The following is an 18,215-nucleotide window of genomic DNA, read 5'->3' on the forward strand; positions in this document are numbered from 1 at the left end:
AGGCCATGAAAGCATTTGAGGTTGGGTAGTAACGTGATCCAGTATAAAGTGGTAGATAAGTGCAAAGGCTAAATGTTCATTCTGGGTCCGAGCCTAAGTTCTACCATTTACCAGCTGTGTGATCTTGGGCAGTACTTAACCTCTCTGTGCTCCAGTTTCCTTTTCTATAAAATTGAGGTAAATTGGTTTTTACCTCATGGAGTGGTTTTAAAGACTAAATACATATAAAGTGCTTGCAGCAAGTCCTGGCACATAATAAACACCTCATAAATGTAAGCTTGTACTGTTATTTTGTTGTTAAAAAGGTCATGGTAGCTTCTAAATGGAGAATGAATGTGTGGGAGATAAAAGAGAGGCCAGTTATGAGGCAGATGAGGAGTCTGGGTGAGAGATGATGAGTGAAGGGGTGGTAGTAGAGACCGAAAAAATTGGACTCATTTGACATAATTTTGGAGGTAAAATTTTCATATATCGCAGATAGATTGGACATTGTGGTTGAGGAGCATAGAGAAATCAAGAATGACTCCTAGGTTTCTGGCTACAGCAACCCGATAGAACTGATATTTACTGTGAGGGAGGAGCCTGGGGGAAGCAGTTTTGGCTGGGAAATGAGAAGTTCTATTTTAGACCCGTTACACTGAAGATGTCAGTGAGACATCCAAGCAGATGTCAGTTAGGCAGTTCGTTATAGGTTTGGAAACCAGAGGAAAGGTCTGGGATGAAGATATCAATTTAGATGTCATTAGCATAATCAGCATTTGAAGGCTTAGGCATGGCTGAAGTTGGCTAGGAAGAGAGTACACAGAAGGAAGTGAAGGGAGCCAGGAGGCCTGAGGAATAACACATTTTAGGGTGGTTGAATAGACAAGGATAATGAGGAGAGGCCTGTGAAGAGAGAGTAAAACCAGAAGACTAGGGGAACAAAAACCAAGAGAGGAGAGTGTTTCAAGACTATTGGAGAGATTTGCTTAGAGTGTGAAAAGGTCCAATAAGATAAGGATAGAAAAATATTAGTCACTGATGACTTTGACAAGAGCAGTTTCAGTGAAGTGTGTGTGTTGGGGGGTCACACTTCAAATAGCACCCAACAGGTTGAAAAATTAACTGGAGGTGCTCTTGCTTTGACAGCACGTATAGTAAAACTGGAACAATACAGAGAAAATTGGCATGACTCCTACATACAGATGACACACAGATTCGTGAAGTGCTACATATGTTTTGTGTATGGATCTGACTTTTGGACAATGTTAGCTTTTACATATTCAAAAAAGAAAACTGGGCTTCCCTGGTGGTGCGGTGGTTGAGAGTCCACCTGCCGATGCAGGGGACACGGGTTTGTGCCCCAGTCTGGGAGGATCCCACATGTCGTGGAGCGGCTGGGCCCGTGAGCCATGGCCACTGAGCCTGCACGTCTGGAGCCTGTGCTCCGCAACGGGAGAGGCCACAACAGTGAGAGGCCCGTGTACCGCAAAAAAAAAAAAAAAGAAAATTGAACCAACAAAAATGAAAGGGATTGTAAAACTGAATATAAACAGACAGAAATAAACCTAACTATATTTAAATAAGTAATATAACCATTCTGAAAGAAAATAAAAAACGGATATGGATTACTTTTCAACACAGTACTTTGACTATATTCCCTTAGTCTAAAAACAAAATAAAAATGCAAACAAACACTGAACACTATTTAATAGATTGTTTTCAGGGACTTCCCCGGCGGCGCAGTGGTTAAGAATCCACCTGCCAATGCAGGGGACACAGGTTTGAGCCCTGGTCCAGGAAGATCCCACATGCCGCGGAGCAGCTAAGCCTGTGCGCCACAACTACTGAAGCCCGTGCACCTAGAACCCGTGCTCCGCAACAAGAGAAGCTACCGCAGTGAGAAACCCGTGCGCCGCAACAAAGAGTAGCCCCTGCTCGCCACAACTAGAGAAAGCCCACGTGCAGCAACAAAGACCCAACACAGCCAAAAATAAATAAATAAATTAATTAATAATAAAAAATGTTTTCTTTAGTGGAATGGATATAGCAATTCTGAAACTATTTCATGTATATCATAACACTGAACAAATGAAAATAAGACGTTGATGCCGTTGAGAGCCAGAGTTCTCACTGTGGGAAAAGGGAGATGCAAATCAGGAATTGGAGCAAGAACTCTGTGGTGTTGAACTGGAATTAGAGATACCAGTACTGAATTCATGATTAAAAATAGCTGAACTATATATTAAGCTGCCTTTCCTCCTTGGCTCTGTTTACTTAAAGGGCCTAGAAGCAGTTACTCCCCAGTAGCAATGGATATATCCGATGCCCAGATCTCGGCTTCTAAATACCATTCCCCACCTAAAGGAGTGCTCTTTTGGAGAGAGGGATGATTTCCAAGTCTAGACAGGGAAAATACAAGATGAACCTGGAACACGGTATTATACCAGAAAGCAAGGAAATGCTAAAAAAAAAATGAGCATGTGTCAAAAGGACACAGAAGCCAGCTTAAAGGGGGTCTCAATGGCCAAATCTAGGACAAGTTGAACAATAAAATGAATAATGACAATAATGGATTATAACCTATTAAATAAAATAAGAATCCATGAGGTTTTTTTTTTTTACTGGTGATAATAAATATAGATTAAATATAGATAAATAAGAGAGAAGGGAAAGATCTTGCTTACAGTAGAATGCTAACTAAAAAAATGTAGATGGACTAATGGAGTTATAGAATCACCATCTTCCTTTTTTTGGCTGCAAGGCTTGTGGGACCTTAGTTCCGCGACCAGAGATTGAACCCAGCCCACAGCAGTGAAAGCACATAGTCCTAACCACCAGACCACCAGGGAATTCCCTAGAATCACCATTTTGCAACTATCATAGTAATTGATTCAGGCAAGAATTATCGGTGAATGTGGAAACCTTTGGGCAAAAGTTTTGACGAGGAACAGGATATTTACCTAGTCTCAGCGTACCTCTCCACAGATTACTCATTATTTACATAGAAAAAAAATAATAACTTTACAGTGAAGACCTAGCAGATACCACCTTAACCAACTGATCAAAATGAATATGATCAATAATGGGACCAGGTAACACCGTATTTCTCCTCATGTGACACACTATCCCATAGGTAGTATTCCTGCCCACTCCAAAAAAAGAAAAATATAAATCTCATCATAAGGAAATAGGACACAAACCCAAATAGAAGGAAATTCTATAAAACAATGGCCTGTACTTAAAAAAATGTCAGTATCATAAATAACAATCTATTTTAGATTAAAGGAAACTAAAGAGTCATGACAGTTAAATGCAATGCATAATTAGGGATCAAGCACTGGATCAGACCTTGTACAGGATGGAAAACTGCTATATAGGATATTACCAGGCCAATAAGTGAACTTTGAATGTGGACTATAAATAAGGATTATATCAGTGATAAAGTTCCTGAATGTAATCTTCATACTAGGGGTGGGGGTGGGGAGAGGGGTGTATAAGTATGTAAGAGAATGTCTTTGTTCTTAGAAAATACATACTGAAGTACTTAGGGTATTAGGGGTAAAGGCTACAATTCAAATGGTTCAGAACTACCCCTGACCACACACACATACAGCTATATATTTATGTGTGCATGTGTACACATATACACACACACAGATAAAGAGACTGTGGCAAAATACTAACTTTTGGTGCCCCTGGATAAAGAGTATATGGGAATTCTTTGTAATATTTTTACAACTCTTCTGAAAGTTAGGAATTATTTTAGAGTAAAAAGTTTAAAAATAAATTGGAGATGAGTAAGTAGAAACAGTATGTAGATAACCCTTTTGAGAAATTTGGCTGTGAAGGGGAGCAGAGAAGTAGGCCCAGAGTCAGGGTTGTAAAATATCTCTTCAAAGATGGAAGAAACTAGAATAGGTTTGCATGGTGATGAGAACAATGATGGGCCTCAGTTCCTCCTTTTTAAGAAGAGAGATTTGATGATATACCCTTTCCTCAGGCCCTCTAAGACTCTCCTACCTTTAGATAATGTGAGCTCCTCTGAAAACACATTTTATTCCTTAAACTTCAACCAGGAAAAGACATTTGGGCCACCACTGGAGGGCAGTACAAAATGATGTTGCATGTCATTGTGGTGGTTTTATTGTTTCAGCTGCTGGAACAAAACAAAGCCCTTTACATGATTTTCTCTCAAATGTGTTACATGAAATAAACCTCCTTCTAACGCACTTTTCTTTTTTTTTTTTTAAACATCTTTATTGCAGTATAATTGCTTTACAATGGTGTGTTAGTTTCTGCTGTATAACAAAGTGAATCAGCTGTATGTATACAAATATCCCCATATCCCCTCCTTCCTGTGTCTCCCTCCCACCCTCCCACCCTCCCTGTCCCACCCCCTAGATGGTCACAAAGCACCGAGCTGATCTCCCTGTGCTATGCAGCTGCTTTCCACTAGCTATCTCTTTTACATTTTTTAGTGTATATATGTCCATGCCACTCTCTCACTTCGTCCCAGCTTACCCTTTCCCCTCCCTGTGTCCTCAAGTCCATTCTCTACGTCTGTAATGCACAACTTTTCGCAAATGTTTTACAGAAGAAAAGCCCAACATAATTCATAACAGGAGTTTGGCAGGCGGAGTGAAGTGGTGAGAGGGTCTCATGCTTGGAAAAATGCCTGTCACATAAATTTAATAAAGAATAAATGATAACAGAAAATTTAGAGCATGTCACAGTTGGAAGGGACCCTAGAGAAGGATGACTGCAGCCCCTTTTTTAAAGATAGCACCTTGGGTCCAGAGGAGGGGAAGGACTTGGCCAAAGCTACAATGACAGAGAAGGTAATGGTTTCAACATTTATCTGGTTAGTCTGTGAAGACAGAGGTTGTGATAGCTTCAAATGACATCATAAATATAGCTTGCAAAGAGACTGACCCCATCATTGATATTGATACTGAGTTCCTGAAAAAATTGTGACACCTCAGTTGCGAGACCGTGTCCCTTCCGTCTTCCTCAACCTTGGGAGAATATGACTATTTGCCTTCCACTCTTATCTGCTGCAACCGGTCCTAATGCTCTGGACAGCATAATTCTGATCATATCCAGCCTATTTCCCACACCTCTCTCACAGGAGCTTCAGACCCATAAGGGATCACATGTCAGGCTTTCCTACCAACATTGAGGGGTGGAGTGGAAGGCTATTGGAAAGAAAGTGAATGGGCATGTGGCAGTCCATTGTTTGGAAAGAAACAGCCGTATCAGTGCATTTGAGGGGAAGTGATCTTAAAAGGACAATCAGAAAATCCTAGTGAAATGTAAAAACTCTAAATATGACCTAAGTACATAAAGGAAAAGAAAGACTTAAGACTGATCAAAATACAGAAAGCAATATGACTTCATATCACGCTAATAAGTAGACTCAATTACATAGAAGGCCCCTAATGTCACTATTACCTACATAAAATGTTCAGGCATTAGCCTGGCATTTTATCTCCCACCCCGTGCTCCAGCCATTGTTTCCTGAACACTCGCTGCCATGGTACAACTGCTATGATATATCAGGCTATGCTCTATACTTGCTCCATTTTGAGGCTCATCTCAAATGCCACCTTCTTTGCCTGCGTTCCTTTATCTGACCCTCACACTTACTTGAAGATTCTTTTTGGCTACAGCCATTGCATGTGCCTGTCTTTAGCATTCATTTCATTCTGCCTTGTCTTCCCCACTACATAGTGAGCACTTTGAGGTCTTACTACTACTATTTTTTTTAATTTTATTTATTTTATTTGTTTACTTTTGGCTGCTTTGGCTCTTTGTTGCTGTGCGTGGCTTTCTCCAGTTGCAGCGAGTGGGGGCTACTCTTTGTTGCGGTGCATGGGCTTCTTATTGCGGTGGCTTCTCTTGTTGCAGAGCATGGGCTCTAGGCATGTGGGCTTCAGTAGTTGTGGCACGCGGGCTCAGTAGTTGTGGCTCACAGGATCTAGAGGACAGGCTCAGTAGTTGTGGCGCACAGGCTTAGTTGCTCTGTGGCATGTGGGATCTTCCCGGACCAGGGCTCGAGCCCGTGTCTCCTGAATTGACAGGCGGATTCTTAACCACTGTGCCACCAGGGAAGCCCTACTACTATTATTTTAGGGATTGTTTCCATTCATTAATAATCTACCAATAATCTTTCTTATCTTTCTATACCTCTTCTGTCTTTCCAGCTCACTCACTCCAACAGTTCTTTGGTTCCCCCCTTGGCCCTACAATCTAGTGATCCTAACACCTATTCACCATTCCTTACCCATTTCATGTCCTCTCACTTCTCTTTTTATACACTTCACTTCCAAGGTCCAATGTTATCATCATTCCCTTGATATGTCCTCTCCTCTCCTGCCCCGTCTTGCTTTGTTATTTTGCTTCACAAAATCCCTACCCCGGACAATCTAACTCTTCACTTACTCTCCACCTTTGGGAAAGTGGATGAAGAAAAACCCACAACTATATCAACCGGACTCTTAAAATTCATCACCACTAACCTCACGTGGGCCGTTAGTGCTATCTGGGAATCATTTTATTTTAAAAGTCCATCCACTTTCCCTAAATGATTATTTCATACCTTTTCTTTACTCAAACTTCCGACACCTTCCGCTTTTTTTTCCCTCTCAGCAGATAGCTCACTCACCTGCGTCCATGCCTGCATACCCAGTCCTCTCTTTGGTACTCTAAAAATCAATCCTTTCCCCTCTGCTCCAGTAATCCTCTCTCTTACCTACATAATTAATACTTCACTTTCCAAAGGATCATCACATCAGCTTAAAAAAGTGCTATGTTATTTCTTATCTTAAAAAACAAAATCTCTCCTGACTCCATATCCCCTTCTAGCTACCACACTTGCATCTGCTGTTCTTTTTACCTTGATGGCCACCCATCCTAGATATACTCTTGGTCACTCTCTTACTTTAAGTCTTTTCTCAAATGTTTCCTTATCCATGAGGACTTTTCTGACCACCCTTAGTAGACTCTCAACCTCTCCCATATAAGCTCATATAAGCTCCCATCTATCTTTCTTCCTTCACTAATATATTTTTCTCCTACCAACTTATGATTATATATATACATATTCATATGTATGTATATATATGTATACAATCATAAGTAAATAAGGAGAAAATATATGATTTATAAATTATATTTATAATTTATAAATATATATTATTTATTTATTTATAATTTTATATATAGTTTATATAATTGTCACTCTTCCGCCATTGAAATATAAGCTGCATGAAGGCAGAGTTTTGTTTGTTTTGTTTACCGTTGTATCCTCAGTACCTAGAACAGTGCCTAGCACATAGTAGACTCAATAACTATTTTTAAAATAAATGAACAAATCCTCATGATAACTCTACAAGGTAGATCTATTTTTATCTCCTCTATTTTATAAATGAGGGAACTGAGGTTCAGATAGGTTAAGGAACTAACCTTAAATCACACAACTCATAAGTGGCAGAGCTGAGGTTGGAATTAAGGTGTGTTTTCCTTTAAAGCCCACAACTTTAACCACTGTGGTATACTGCCTTCTCTATATCCCTGCAATCAGTCTTCTTAAGTCTATCACCACTGCCTCTGCCTCTCTCCAATAACTCTTACCAGGATCTCTAAAGCCTCCATCCTTGACCCCACTGCTCCATCCTTTTTTTTGTTTAATTTATTTATTTATTTTTGGCTTCGTCGGGTCTTAGTTGCAGCACGCAGGATATCTTCGTTGAGGCATGTGGGATCTTTCGTTGAGGTGCCAGGGCTCTGTGTTGTGGTGCCCGGGCTTCTCTCTAGTTGAGGCGCGCAGGCTCCAGGTCACGTGGGCTCTGTAGTTTGCAGCACGTGGGCTCTAGCTGAGGAGCACGAGCTCAGTAATTGCGGTGCACGGGCTTAGTTGCCCCAAGGCATGTGGGATCTTAGTTCCCTGATAGGGATCGAACCAGGGGATCGTCCACTGCACTGTAAGGCGGATTCTTTACCACTGGACCACCAGGGAAGCCCCTCACTGTTCCATCCTTTACACAGAGCCAGAGTGACGTGTGTGTGTGTGTGTGTGTGTGTGTATGTGTGTGTGTGTACAGTTAAGTGGTTTTTACTGTACCCACAGAGTTGCACAACCATACCATTATCTAATTACAGGACATTTTCGTCACTCCAAAAAGAAACCCTGTACCCATTAGCAGTCACTCTCCTTTTCCCCTTCCCCCAGCTCCTGGCAACTGCTAATCTACTTTCTGTCTCCATGGATTTGCCTTTTTGGGACATTTCATAGAAATGGAATCATACAATATGTGGTTTTTTGTGTCTGGCTTCTTTCCCTTCCTTCAGTGTTCATCCATGTTGCAGCATGTATCAGTAGTTCATTCTTTTTTATTGCTGAATAATAATACTCCATTGTATGGTTATACCACATGTATTTATCTATTCATCAGTGATGAACATTTGGGTTGTTTCCATCTTTGGCTATTATGAATAATGCCACTAGGAACATTCATATACAAGTTTTTATGTGACTACATTTTTAATTATGTTTAATTATGTTTTAATTCCTATATACCTAGGAATAGAATTGTTGGGGCCTATGGTAACTCTATGTTTTACTCTTTGAGGAAGTGACAAATTGTTTTCCAAAGTGGCTGTACCATTTTACACATCCACAGCAATGTATGAGGGATCCAATTTCTCCACATCCTTACCAACACTGAATATTGCAACAATCTCAACGACATCACTATTTTGCATGTGGATATACAGTTGTTACTGTGCATTTTGAAAATTATAGCCATTTTAGTGGTGTGAAGCAGTATTTCATTGTGGTTTTGATTTGTATTTCCCAAATGACTAATGATGTTGAGCATCTTTTTGTGTACTTTTTGGCCATTTGTATATATTCTTTGGAGAAATATTGCCTCAAATCTTTTACCCATTTTTAATTGGCTGAGTTGTAAGAGTTCTTCGTATATTCTGGATAGTCCACTTATCAGGTATATGATTTGCAAGTATTTTCTCCCATTCCTTGGATTGTCTTTTCACTTTCTTGATGGTGTTCTTTGAAACACAAAAGTTTTAAATTTTGATGAAATTCAATTTACCTATTTTCCTTTTGCTGCTTATGCTTTTGGTGTTACATCTAAGAAATCATTGCCTAATTCAAAGTCATGAAGATTTGCATCTATTTTTTTCTTCTTAGAGTTTTATAGTCTTACATTTGCATCAATGATCTATTTTGAGTTGGTTTTTGTATATGGTATGAGGAGGAAGCCTAACTTCATTCTTTTTGTTTGTTTGTTTGTGGTTTTATTTATTTATTTATTCTTTTTTTTTTTTTTTTTTTGGTTGTGCTGCGTAGCATGAGGATCTTAGTTCCAGGGATCAAACTCCTGCCCCCTGCAGTGGAAGCACAGAGTCCTAACCACTGGACCGCCAGGGAATTCCTTAACTTCATTCTTTTACTTGTGGACATCCAGTTGTCCCAGCACCATTTGTTGAAAAGACTATTCTTCCCCCAACTTGAATTGTCTTGGCAATCCTGTGGAAAATCAATGGACCATAAATGTACGGGCTTATTTTTGAAGTCTCAATTCTATTCCATTGATTTATATGTCTCCCCTTATGCCAGTACCACACTAACTTGATTACTGTACTTTAATGGTAAGTTTGAAATCAGGAACTATGAGTCTTCCAACTCTATTCTTCATTTTCAAGATTGAGTCCCTTGCAATTCCATAGAAATTTTAGAATTGTTAGTTTCTGCAAAGAAATTAGGTGGGATTCTGATAGGACCTGCCTTGAATCTATAGATCAGTTTAGGGAGTACTGACATCTTAAATTTTCTAATCCATGAACTTGAGAAGTGTTTCCATTTATTTAGGTCTTCTTTAATTTCTTTCAATGATGTTTTTGTAGTTTTCAGTTACAATTCTTATACTTCTTGTTTGGTTGAACATCAGCTGAAATCTTTGACTTGCATATAGAGACAATATTGAAAATAACAACAAAAAACCCTCTTGAACACTGAGCACCGAGGGTGTATAATTACATTTATATACAGTTAGATGCAAATATGATGCTATCATTCTATTTACATATTTTGATTTTCTGGACTGGGGGACAGAGTGGATAGTGTCTCCAGTGCAAGTATGTGCCCTTTTTTGTCTCTTAGTACCAAATGTTGCTGTGAATTGGGACAGTCTCCTCAGATTTTTAAAATTTGACAGATTTACTTCAGATCTCTGTTAGGGGTGAGACACAGTGTTTATCAGTAAAACTAATGAACACGGGACTGTTATAAAGATAACCAAATCCTTAATCTTCATTGTCATAACCATAATGTGATAGTCCCCATTTGTAGGGCACTTATTCCCATTCCCATGTGCCAGACACTGTGCAAAGTGCTTTATAAGCACCAACTATTTAATTTTCTTAATCACTCTGATATAGTTTGCATAAAACTGAGGCTCGAAGACTTTACATAACTTGTCCATGGTATTATAGCTTAAGTGGAGACCCTGATTCAATATCAGATTTGTCTGATTACAAAGCCCATCCTCCTAACCACTGTCCTGATGTTAGGGTTCCTGGCCTATAAACTTGACTTCCTTTTGGAAGGATAAAATAGGTTCCTGATTGTGCTTTTAAAAAATCAAGGCCACTAGATTTGAAAATACTATCAACACAAAACAGTAATTGTCCCATTTGCTTCCAGTGGTGATTTTGCATCTCTGAGAATCTTCAGACAGATGCATTTCTCTAAGCCTCTTCTGGCCCAGCCGTGGTTCCCTCTGGGTATTTCCTAAAATTCCCTCCTCCAATCTTCCTCTGCTAGTTCCTCCCTCTCCCATCCCCACCATGCTCCATCCCACCAAACATCTCAACATGCCCAGAACATACTTGTTCTTCTGTGCTTTGTTGACACATACTTCACCTGGAAAGACCTGGCTCTGTTGTAGGTCAATGGTCAGGGGTTTGATGAGAAGTCCCTGGAGGGTTTTAAACAGGGAATTGATAAGATCTAATGAACATTTTAATAAGATCACTCTGTCTATTATAAGGATAACAGATGTAGGTGCAAACATGAAATTGGGGAGATTAGTTAAGGAGCTCTAGCAGTGGTCTAGGAAAAAGGTGATGGTGGCAGTGAAGATACTGAGAGATGGTCAGATCTGGAATATATTTTGAAAATAGAATTGGAATTTTAGATATATACTGGAGGTTGAGCTAGCAAAACTTGCTGATAGTTTGGATGTGGGCTATGAAAGAAAGCACAGAATCAAGGAAGAAAAGCAATGAAGGCCTGAACAAGGCATCCTCTATTTGTGTTATGAGATGTTCAATACACAGTCATCGTTTTACACTGAGACACAACTGTGATTGTGGCTTAGAAAATCTTTGACTGAAACAGTTGTCTATTTGTCATTATGTGTTCATGTGGGGTATCTTAGCTTTCTCCATGTACATGAACCTTCTAAGAGCAGGACACTGTGCTAGGTCTTTCACAAAAGTTGCATCATTTAACTTACCCCAAACCTTAGAAGTAGGAGTTAATATCCCCATTTTACAGAGAAGGAAACTAAGACTTAATTTATGATTTCACTGAGGTTACATATTTAGTAATGGGCTGAGCTGAGACTTGAAATCAAATTTTACTCTAAAGCCCATGTTCTTGTCACTGCAATAATTCAAAGGTACAGAATCAGAATTCCCCAAACTTTTCTCCTCATTAATTGAAGCCTCTGTTGACCTTCATGTGCCCTACTTTAGAGCCCAAGGCTGGCAAACAGGACAGCTTTGTTCTGTCTGTAGCCCATCTGCAGACTTGCCTTGTGATTTAGGGCAAGCTTCTTAATTTGATGGTGTCTCAGCATTCCCCCATGTTAAAGCAGGACTTGTAATTAGTTATGGAGACAATTCTTTGAAATCTTCAGATGAAAGGACCTGCAGCCTTGAGTGTAAATATTTTCTTTCCCGTGGTGTTCTTTTTGTTTCGTATAGCTTCTGGGACCCTTCATAAGGAAAAAGAAAAAAAAAGAAAAAAGAAAGAAAAAGGAAGGAAATAGGACAAGTGTACAACTGTATTTGTTTGCTTGCTACAAGCCAGTGGAACTTTCGGGACATAAATGTAATAATCTCCCTTACTCTACAGAACTCAATAAACGTTATTAATAAATGAATAAATTTTATTCAAAAAAACTTTAAGGTAGGCCTTTTTTTTTTTTTCAATATTCAGGTTCCTTTAAGGGTCCCACTGAAGATCTTTAAAAATGATTTCTATTTTGTTTCTGGCTTCTGAAATCCTAAATATTCTCCAGTAGGAGCTAACGCTTATGTAGTGTCTGCTGTGTGCCAGGTATCAGGCTAACTGCTTTCACGTGAAACCTCATTTAATCATCATAATAGCACTATCGGGTAGGTGCTATTATTACCTTCAATTTAAAGGAGAGGAAACCATGGCTTGGTATAGTTCTTTGACTTGTCCAAGGCCACAAAATAAGGAAGTTGGACTAAGCTGGGTCTTCCCAGTTCTAAATTCAGGCTCTTCCCAGGACACCCCCTTGCCCTGAAAAATTAGCAATGACGACAATTTTGAACTGTGCTATCACACCCTGGGTGTGTGTGGCATTTAAAAATCTCTTACTGCTTGTTCTTTCCAGTCCCTGGCACAGGGACAGTTATTTGTGTAGCACAATTGTTGTTATTGTGCAGCCTCACATATTCTTTCTGCCCTGGGCAAACATGAACAATAATGGGCTATATTTATGAAACAAGCAGCTTGGAAGCATGACCTCCAGATTACCATTACAATTGTAGTATAATTTTTTTTCTGTTTTTGTAGCTTAGCACTATTTATATAGAAGGGCTATCTCAAAGTCTCATGCCAATAAACTGGTTCTTTGTATACTCAGAGGGCTCCTCACAGGTTTTTTTCCCCCATAGTTTCGATCAATCAGCCTGCATTTCTAAAAGCTGACGTCACAGACATGCAGTGTTCATGAAGAGCTGATATGACAGTCACCTCCCAAAGTTGGAAAATAAATAAAAGTAGCTGTGGTTTCTCTTAAGGATGGATTGGGGAGGGGCTGTGGAGTTAGAGTAGGATAGAAAGATGGAAAGATAGGCTGATGACAAAGCTGTTCATGATCTAAGTTCTCTTCTTCAAGATCATCTTGGGTTTAGGATTACTATAAATCCATAGCCTCATCTTCAGGTTTCCATGGTCAAAAGCTCCGTATTATGAAGTCTTCTTGGGAGTGATCAATGTCTGCAGGACACCAGCAACATGCCCTAGTAAAAAGCACATTTGAATCAGAACACCTATGTATAATTCCTAGCCTTGTCACTATGAATTTGAACAAATTCCTCTTCTGTAAAATAAAATTAATAATAACCCCTATAATGAGGATTAAATGAAATAATGTACATGAGAGCAGCAATTGTTGGCTATCAGTATGCAGAAGTAAGTCATCGCACACAACTTTACCTAGGGAAACAATGACAGGGATATATGTGTCAGCTGTTCAAAGCACTCCTTTCTAATAGTTAATGTATCTGCAAAACTGACTTAGTAATTGGAGGGTTGTTTGACAGGTAGAGAGTTAAATGGTGATGTTGAAGAATGGTATCCTTATAGGGACTTCCCTGGTGGTCCAGTGGTTAAGACTTCACCACAGAGGGTGTGGGTTCAATCCCTGGTAGAGGAGCTAAGATTCCACCTGCCTCATGGCCAAAAAACCAAAACATAAAAAAAACAGAAGCAATACTGTAACAAATTCAATAAAGACTTTAAAAATGGTCCACATCAAAAAAAAATGGTATCTTTATATTAATACTGCCACTTACTGAACACCCATTTCAGGCCAGGCTCTTTGATAAGACATTTATGCATGATTTCTAGTCCTTATACCATCCCTACAAGGTAGGTATTATTACCTCCAATGCACACATGAAGAATATGAAGCTTACAGACCCAGAGACATTAAGTTGCCCTACAAAAAACAGATAAGTTCTTTTTGTCTGCTCCATGAAGCTCATTCTTTTTACAATGAATTAGATCATAACATATCTTCCATTAGCTACCTTTTATCCTCCTAAAATAGATCTGGGATATGACCCAGTGCTTTGATGAGATCTGGGACACGAATTTGCAAACTCTCATTGGTGTGTCATCTAAAAAAACATCCAGTCCTGGAAGTTCTAGGCCTTTTCCAGAGTTTAGACCATCACTCCCATCCCCCACTATGTCAAGTTTTTAATTTAAACCAGAACCAATGAGCAAAGAAGGTAGCCAATACAAATTATTGGTGGTCTGGAAGGGAGCCTGGGGCAATTCCCATACAAGTAGTCTTCCCTTGCTTAGGGGTCTGATTATCGTTATTATTATTTTAACCAAGGCCCAAACCTGCTCTAATATGGTTTGGAGAAGTTTCCTTGAACAGCAAGCGAATTTGTACTCCCAGTAGCAATTTATTCCATGACTGTAAGATTTCTTAACTAAATCCATGTATCTACATCTTTAGGTATTTCCATACATGTTATCTCATTCATCCTCACAATAACCCTAAGGTTGTACAAGTATTAAATAGTTGAGACAGGATTGGAACCTGGATGTTTCTGATGTCCAAGCCCTGTTTATTCCACTATGGTATACTGCTTTGGTTATTGGCTGTATAACCTTGGGAAAATCACTTAATGTCTATGACCTTCAGTTACCTCATCAGTAAAGTGGGTATGATGATTACTACCTTTCATAGTTGTTAAGTTCAAAAGTGATAATATAAATTAGAAAATTAAAGTAGAAACACCAGTGGTAGTTATAGCTGATAAATGTACCAGGTGGAAAAGGAGTAATTTAAAACATTATTTTCCCTTCTCCCTTAAGTTAAAAAGAATAACAGCAAAAAGAGGCCAAAGGAGACTCTCTTGAGTAAGTTGTTGCTCACCAGACCTGCATGGCTGGCTCTTTGTTGGCTGGACCTTGTAAAAATGGGGTCTGAGTACAGTCAGGAATTTCTGAGGGCATTTCTGGGATGGTTTGCCTGTGGTGGTAAAGGTCTAAAACCTTACATGGGGCTAACTCCATCCTTGGCCTTGTTCAGTTGGCCCTCCTGTGTGTCAAACGGGGACTACTACAAGAATGCTAACAGGGGTGTGGGCCTGATAGAGTTATATGGTTTGTTGTTGTGGGAAGCCACCATGACTGAGAAAGGAAGACCCATTCCAGGCAAAGACATTTATTAAGGCCTACTCTGTGCTAGGCCAGATTGTGAGAGGGGTGTAGTTGTGAGTCAGCCCTCTATTCTGATGGATTTTACAATCTAGTGGGGGTATAGAAAAGCCCTCAACTAACTCTTAAAAACAAGGCAGAGTGTAAGGATCATATCAGAGCAACTAAGAGGTGGGGTGGGATTTCCTAGAAGGTTTCTTGAAGTAGGTGGCATATAAGCCAAGCCTTTAAGGATGAGGATTTCAAGTAACTGATCGGCAGCATGAGAAAGTGTAGGCTGTGTTATGTTTAACTTGGCAGGAACTAAGGCCTTTTACTGAGTACATAACGCATTCTAGTGTCTGAGGATATAGAAATATATAAGAAACAGTCCCTGCCATTGAGGAGCTCTCAGTCTAGTGGGTAGACAGATGTAAAGTCATTAGAGTGATGATGACTTCATAAGGTAGAGAAGAAATGTTAAAAAGAAGAGTGTGTAACTCCGACTTGGGAGGTCAGGAGATGTTTTGCAAAGGTGATACTTGAGTTGTGTCTTGAGAAAGCAGGAGGGGTTTGCCATGTGGACTTAAGGGAGGAGTTGGAGTGGTGCAGGCCTCTGAGCTCTTTTATTGAACAGTCTGAATATGGTAGGCAGCAAGTGGGCTAGGAGAATATTCTTTCCCCTTCCCACCTAGATTTTCATTTAAGAGTCTTCTCTTTCGATATGACCTCCTAATAGCCAATGGTTAAAATGAAAAGTATTGGAGTCTGACCTGGATGCTAATCCACCAGCTATCTAATCAGCTTTATGACCTTACGTATGACACATATTTGTGTTTCAGTTTCCTCATTTGAACAACTTATTTATGTCTCGGTTCCTTCACTTATACAATTTAAAAATAAAGCATCCAGCACAGATTCTGGCATATGTAAAGTACCGCTATTATTTCCTATCGTTATCTCATTTAGTCCTCACAAGCAACTTGGACTTTGGGTATAATTTCCCCCATTCTTCCGAAGCAGAAGCTTAGAGTGGGTAGGTGACTTGATTAAAGTTCCCAGGACAATCTGGAGTTGTCTCTGCCTCCACAGCTCGTGCTTAATTTCATCTCCGCGCCGGGTTTCCTCAGGCGGCCCCAGCGGCAGGATCCAGTCCGGCGACAAAAACTCCGGCGCCAGGATTTGGGCGCCGCCGCGGCCTGCGCCCAGAGGGCGGGGCCAGGCGGGGCCGGGCGGGGCCAGGCGGGGCCGGGCGGGGCGGGGCGGGCGAGAGGAGGGAAGTTGTCGAAGTTAGGGGAGACGCCCGCCCGCCTGCCCGCCCGGGCCTCGCCTCCGGCTGCTCCCTCCGCCTCTTCCCCGCCCCGAGCCCCCGTCAGCCAGTCCTTCCTTCCCCTCCCGTGCATGATGGAAACACCATGGCTGCGGCGGCCCAGCTCTCTCTGACACAGGTAACGCCACCCGCCAGTCCGCCTGGCTCGGACGGCCGGTGTCCCCGGCCCCCTCCCCCACCGTCCTATGGTTCACCGACCTGGGGAGTTTCTCTCTGCCCCTGGCGGGGCGGCCGATACTGAGAGCGAGCGCGCGCGCGTGTGAGTGTGTGTGTGTGTGTGTGTGTGTGAGAGAGAGAGTGTGAGTGTGACTGGGGGAAGGACGCCATCCCGAGACGGTAGCTCAGCCGGGGTAGCCGCGACCCCGCTCCGACCGGTCGGCGCCGCAGCCCCGCCCCACGCGGCGCCCTCTCCTCCCGACCCCGCCGTGCCCCCCGACCCGCTTGGTGTGTGCCCGCTCCTCTCACTCCAGTTCTGCTTCACCCACCCAGGAAGTTTCCTCCTTCCAGGCCAGAAGCACCCAGGTGAGCTCCTGTTGAGCTCTCGCGGATCAGCCTCATCCTCGGGTCAGCCCTTGTCCCACACGAGGCTCGCCCTCGGGACAGGCAGAGTCACCTTCCTGAGCCAGGCGCTCAGGGTTGCCTCCAAGCCAGTCTTTCCTCTCTAAACCGGCCTTTTCCCAGCGGAGTCCGACGAAAACCCTTCTCCAGCAGTTTTCTCCAGTCAGTCTCTCTTCCACATAAGTCTCATTCTACCAGAGCGCGTACTTACCTTGCTAGCCCCTTCTTGGATTCAGCCTCTTCCCCTCCTGATCAGGTTTCCTGCTGGGTCAGATCCCCCTATTCAGTCTTTTCCTCCTCAGTTCTGCTACCACTCCTACCCGGTGGGCTCTCTATCGCTGTCCAAGCGGAAAACAGGGAAACATCCTTGAACAGGTGTGATGGTCCCACCAGTCTTGGTGCTGGGAAGGACGTAAGAGGTCACGTGTACTGGGGGAATCTTCACCAAAACCTGTTCTCAGGGTCTTTTCTCTTGCCATTCTGCTTCCTTCAGAGTCAGTCCTCGTGCTTCCCAGAAAACCGCTCAGCATCACTCTGGGAGCCTTGTTCCTCGCTCTCTGTAAAGAAAGCCAATTGTAATCTTCCTGTGGTGTCCTGAATGGTGAGGGGGATGTGCACCTGTCAGTCCCTTCCTGCTTTTTTGACCAGATCTCACCCCAACCTCACCTTCTCAGCCTGTTCTCTGCAGAGCTGGTGGCCATGGACTTCTCCGTTGGGGCCCACCCCAGCCTTCCTGCCTGCCCTGTAGTATCTCCCCGCCACCTTGTAGTCTCCTTGGCCTGGATTTGTCAGGACATCTAAGGCAGAACACTGGGATAGGCTATACATTGGGGCGGGAGAGTTTCCTGTGTTGGGATCAAGAGACTTTGGGGGTCTTTTGCCTAGCATTCGAGGATAGAGATATTGAGTGAAAAATGTTCTCCACAGGAACCAGGAATCACGTTAATAACTTGTGCCTCCGGTAAGATAACTAAGTTCAGCTTGCAGGAATTTTCAGCTTCATAAGTGAAGTCTGTTTCTTTTCCAGTTTATTTGGTGTTGCTTATCCTATTTTGACAAGCAGATATTGGGGAAGAGTACTTGGAAAATGGTGATTTAATCTTGGTAGCGAATCTCTTTGGAAGG

At 41.7% G+C, this 18,215-nt stretch overlaps 1 protein-coding gene and 1 non-coding gene across 3 annotated transcripts in view; both read left to right on the plus strand.

Annotated features, from left to right (window-relative positions):
* Window positions 1–1,110: 1,110 nt before the first annotated feature.
* LOC115860538 (U6 spliceosomal RNA) lies at window positions 1,111–1,219 on the plus strand. Its single transcript, XR_004042479.1, has one exon. It is a non-coding gene; the product is annotated as a U6 spliceosomal RNA (small nuclear RNA).
* Window positions 1,220–16,458: 15,239 nt separating this feature from the next.
* The window catches only part of EPS15 (epidermal growth factor receptor pathway substrate 15), a 160,736-nt gene continuing 158,979 nt past the window's right edge, over window positions 16,459–18,215 (plus strand). For both annotated transcript variants that reach the window (XM_060305654.1, XM_030870101.2), the window contains exon 1: window positions 16,459–16,650. In XM_060305654.1, coding sequence (XP_060161637.1) covers window positions 16,618–16,650 — 33 coding nt within the window. In that variant the 5' untranslated portion in view covers window positions 16,459–16,617. The remainder of the gene's footprint in view (window positions 16,651–18,215) is intronic.

Source organism: Globicephala melas, chromosome 1, assembly GCF_963455315.2.
Source record: "Globicephala melas chromosome 1, mGloMel1.2, whole genome shotgun sequence".
NCBI lineage: Eukaryota > Metazoa > Chordata > Mammalia > Artiodactyla > Delphinidae > Globicephala > Globicephala melas.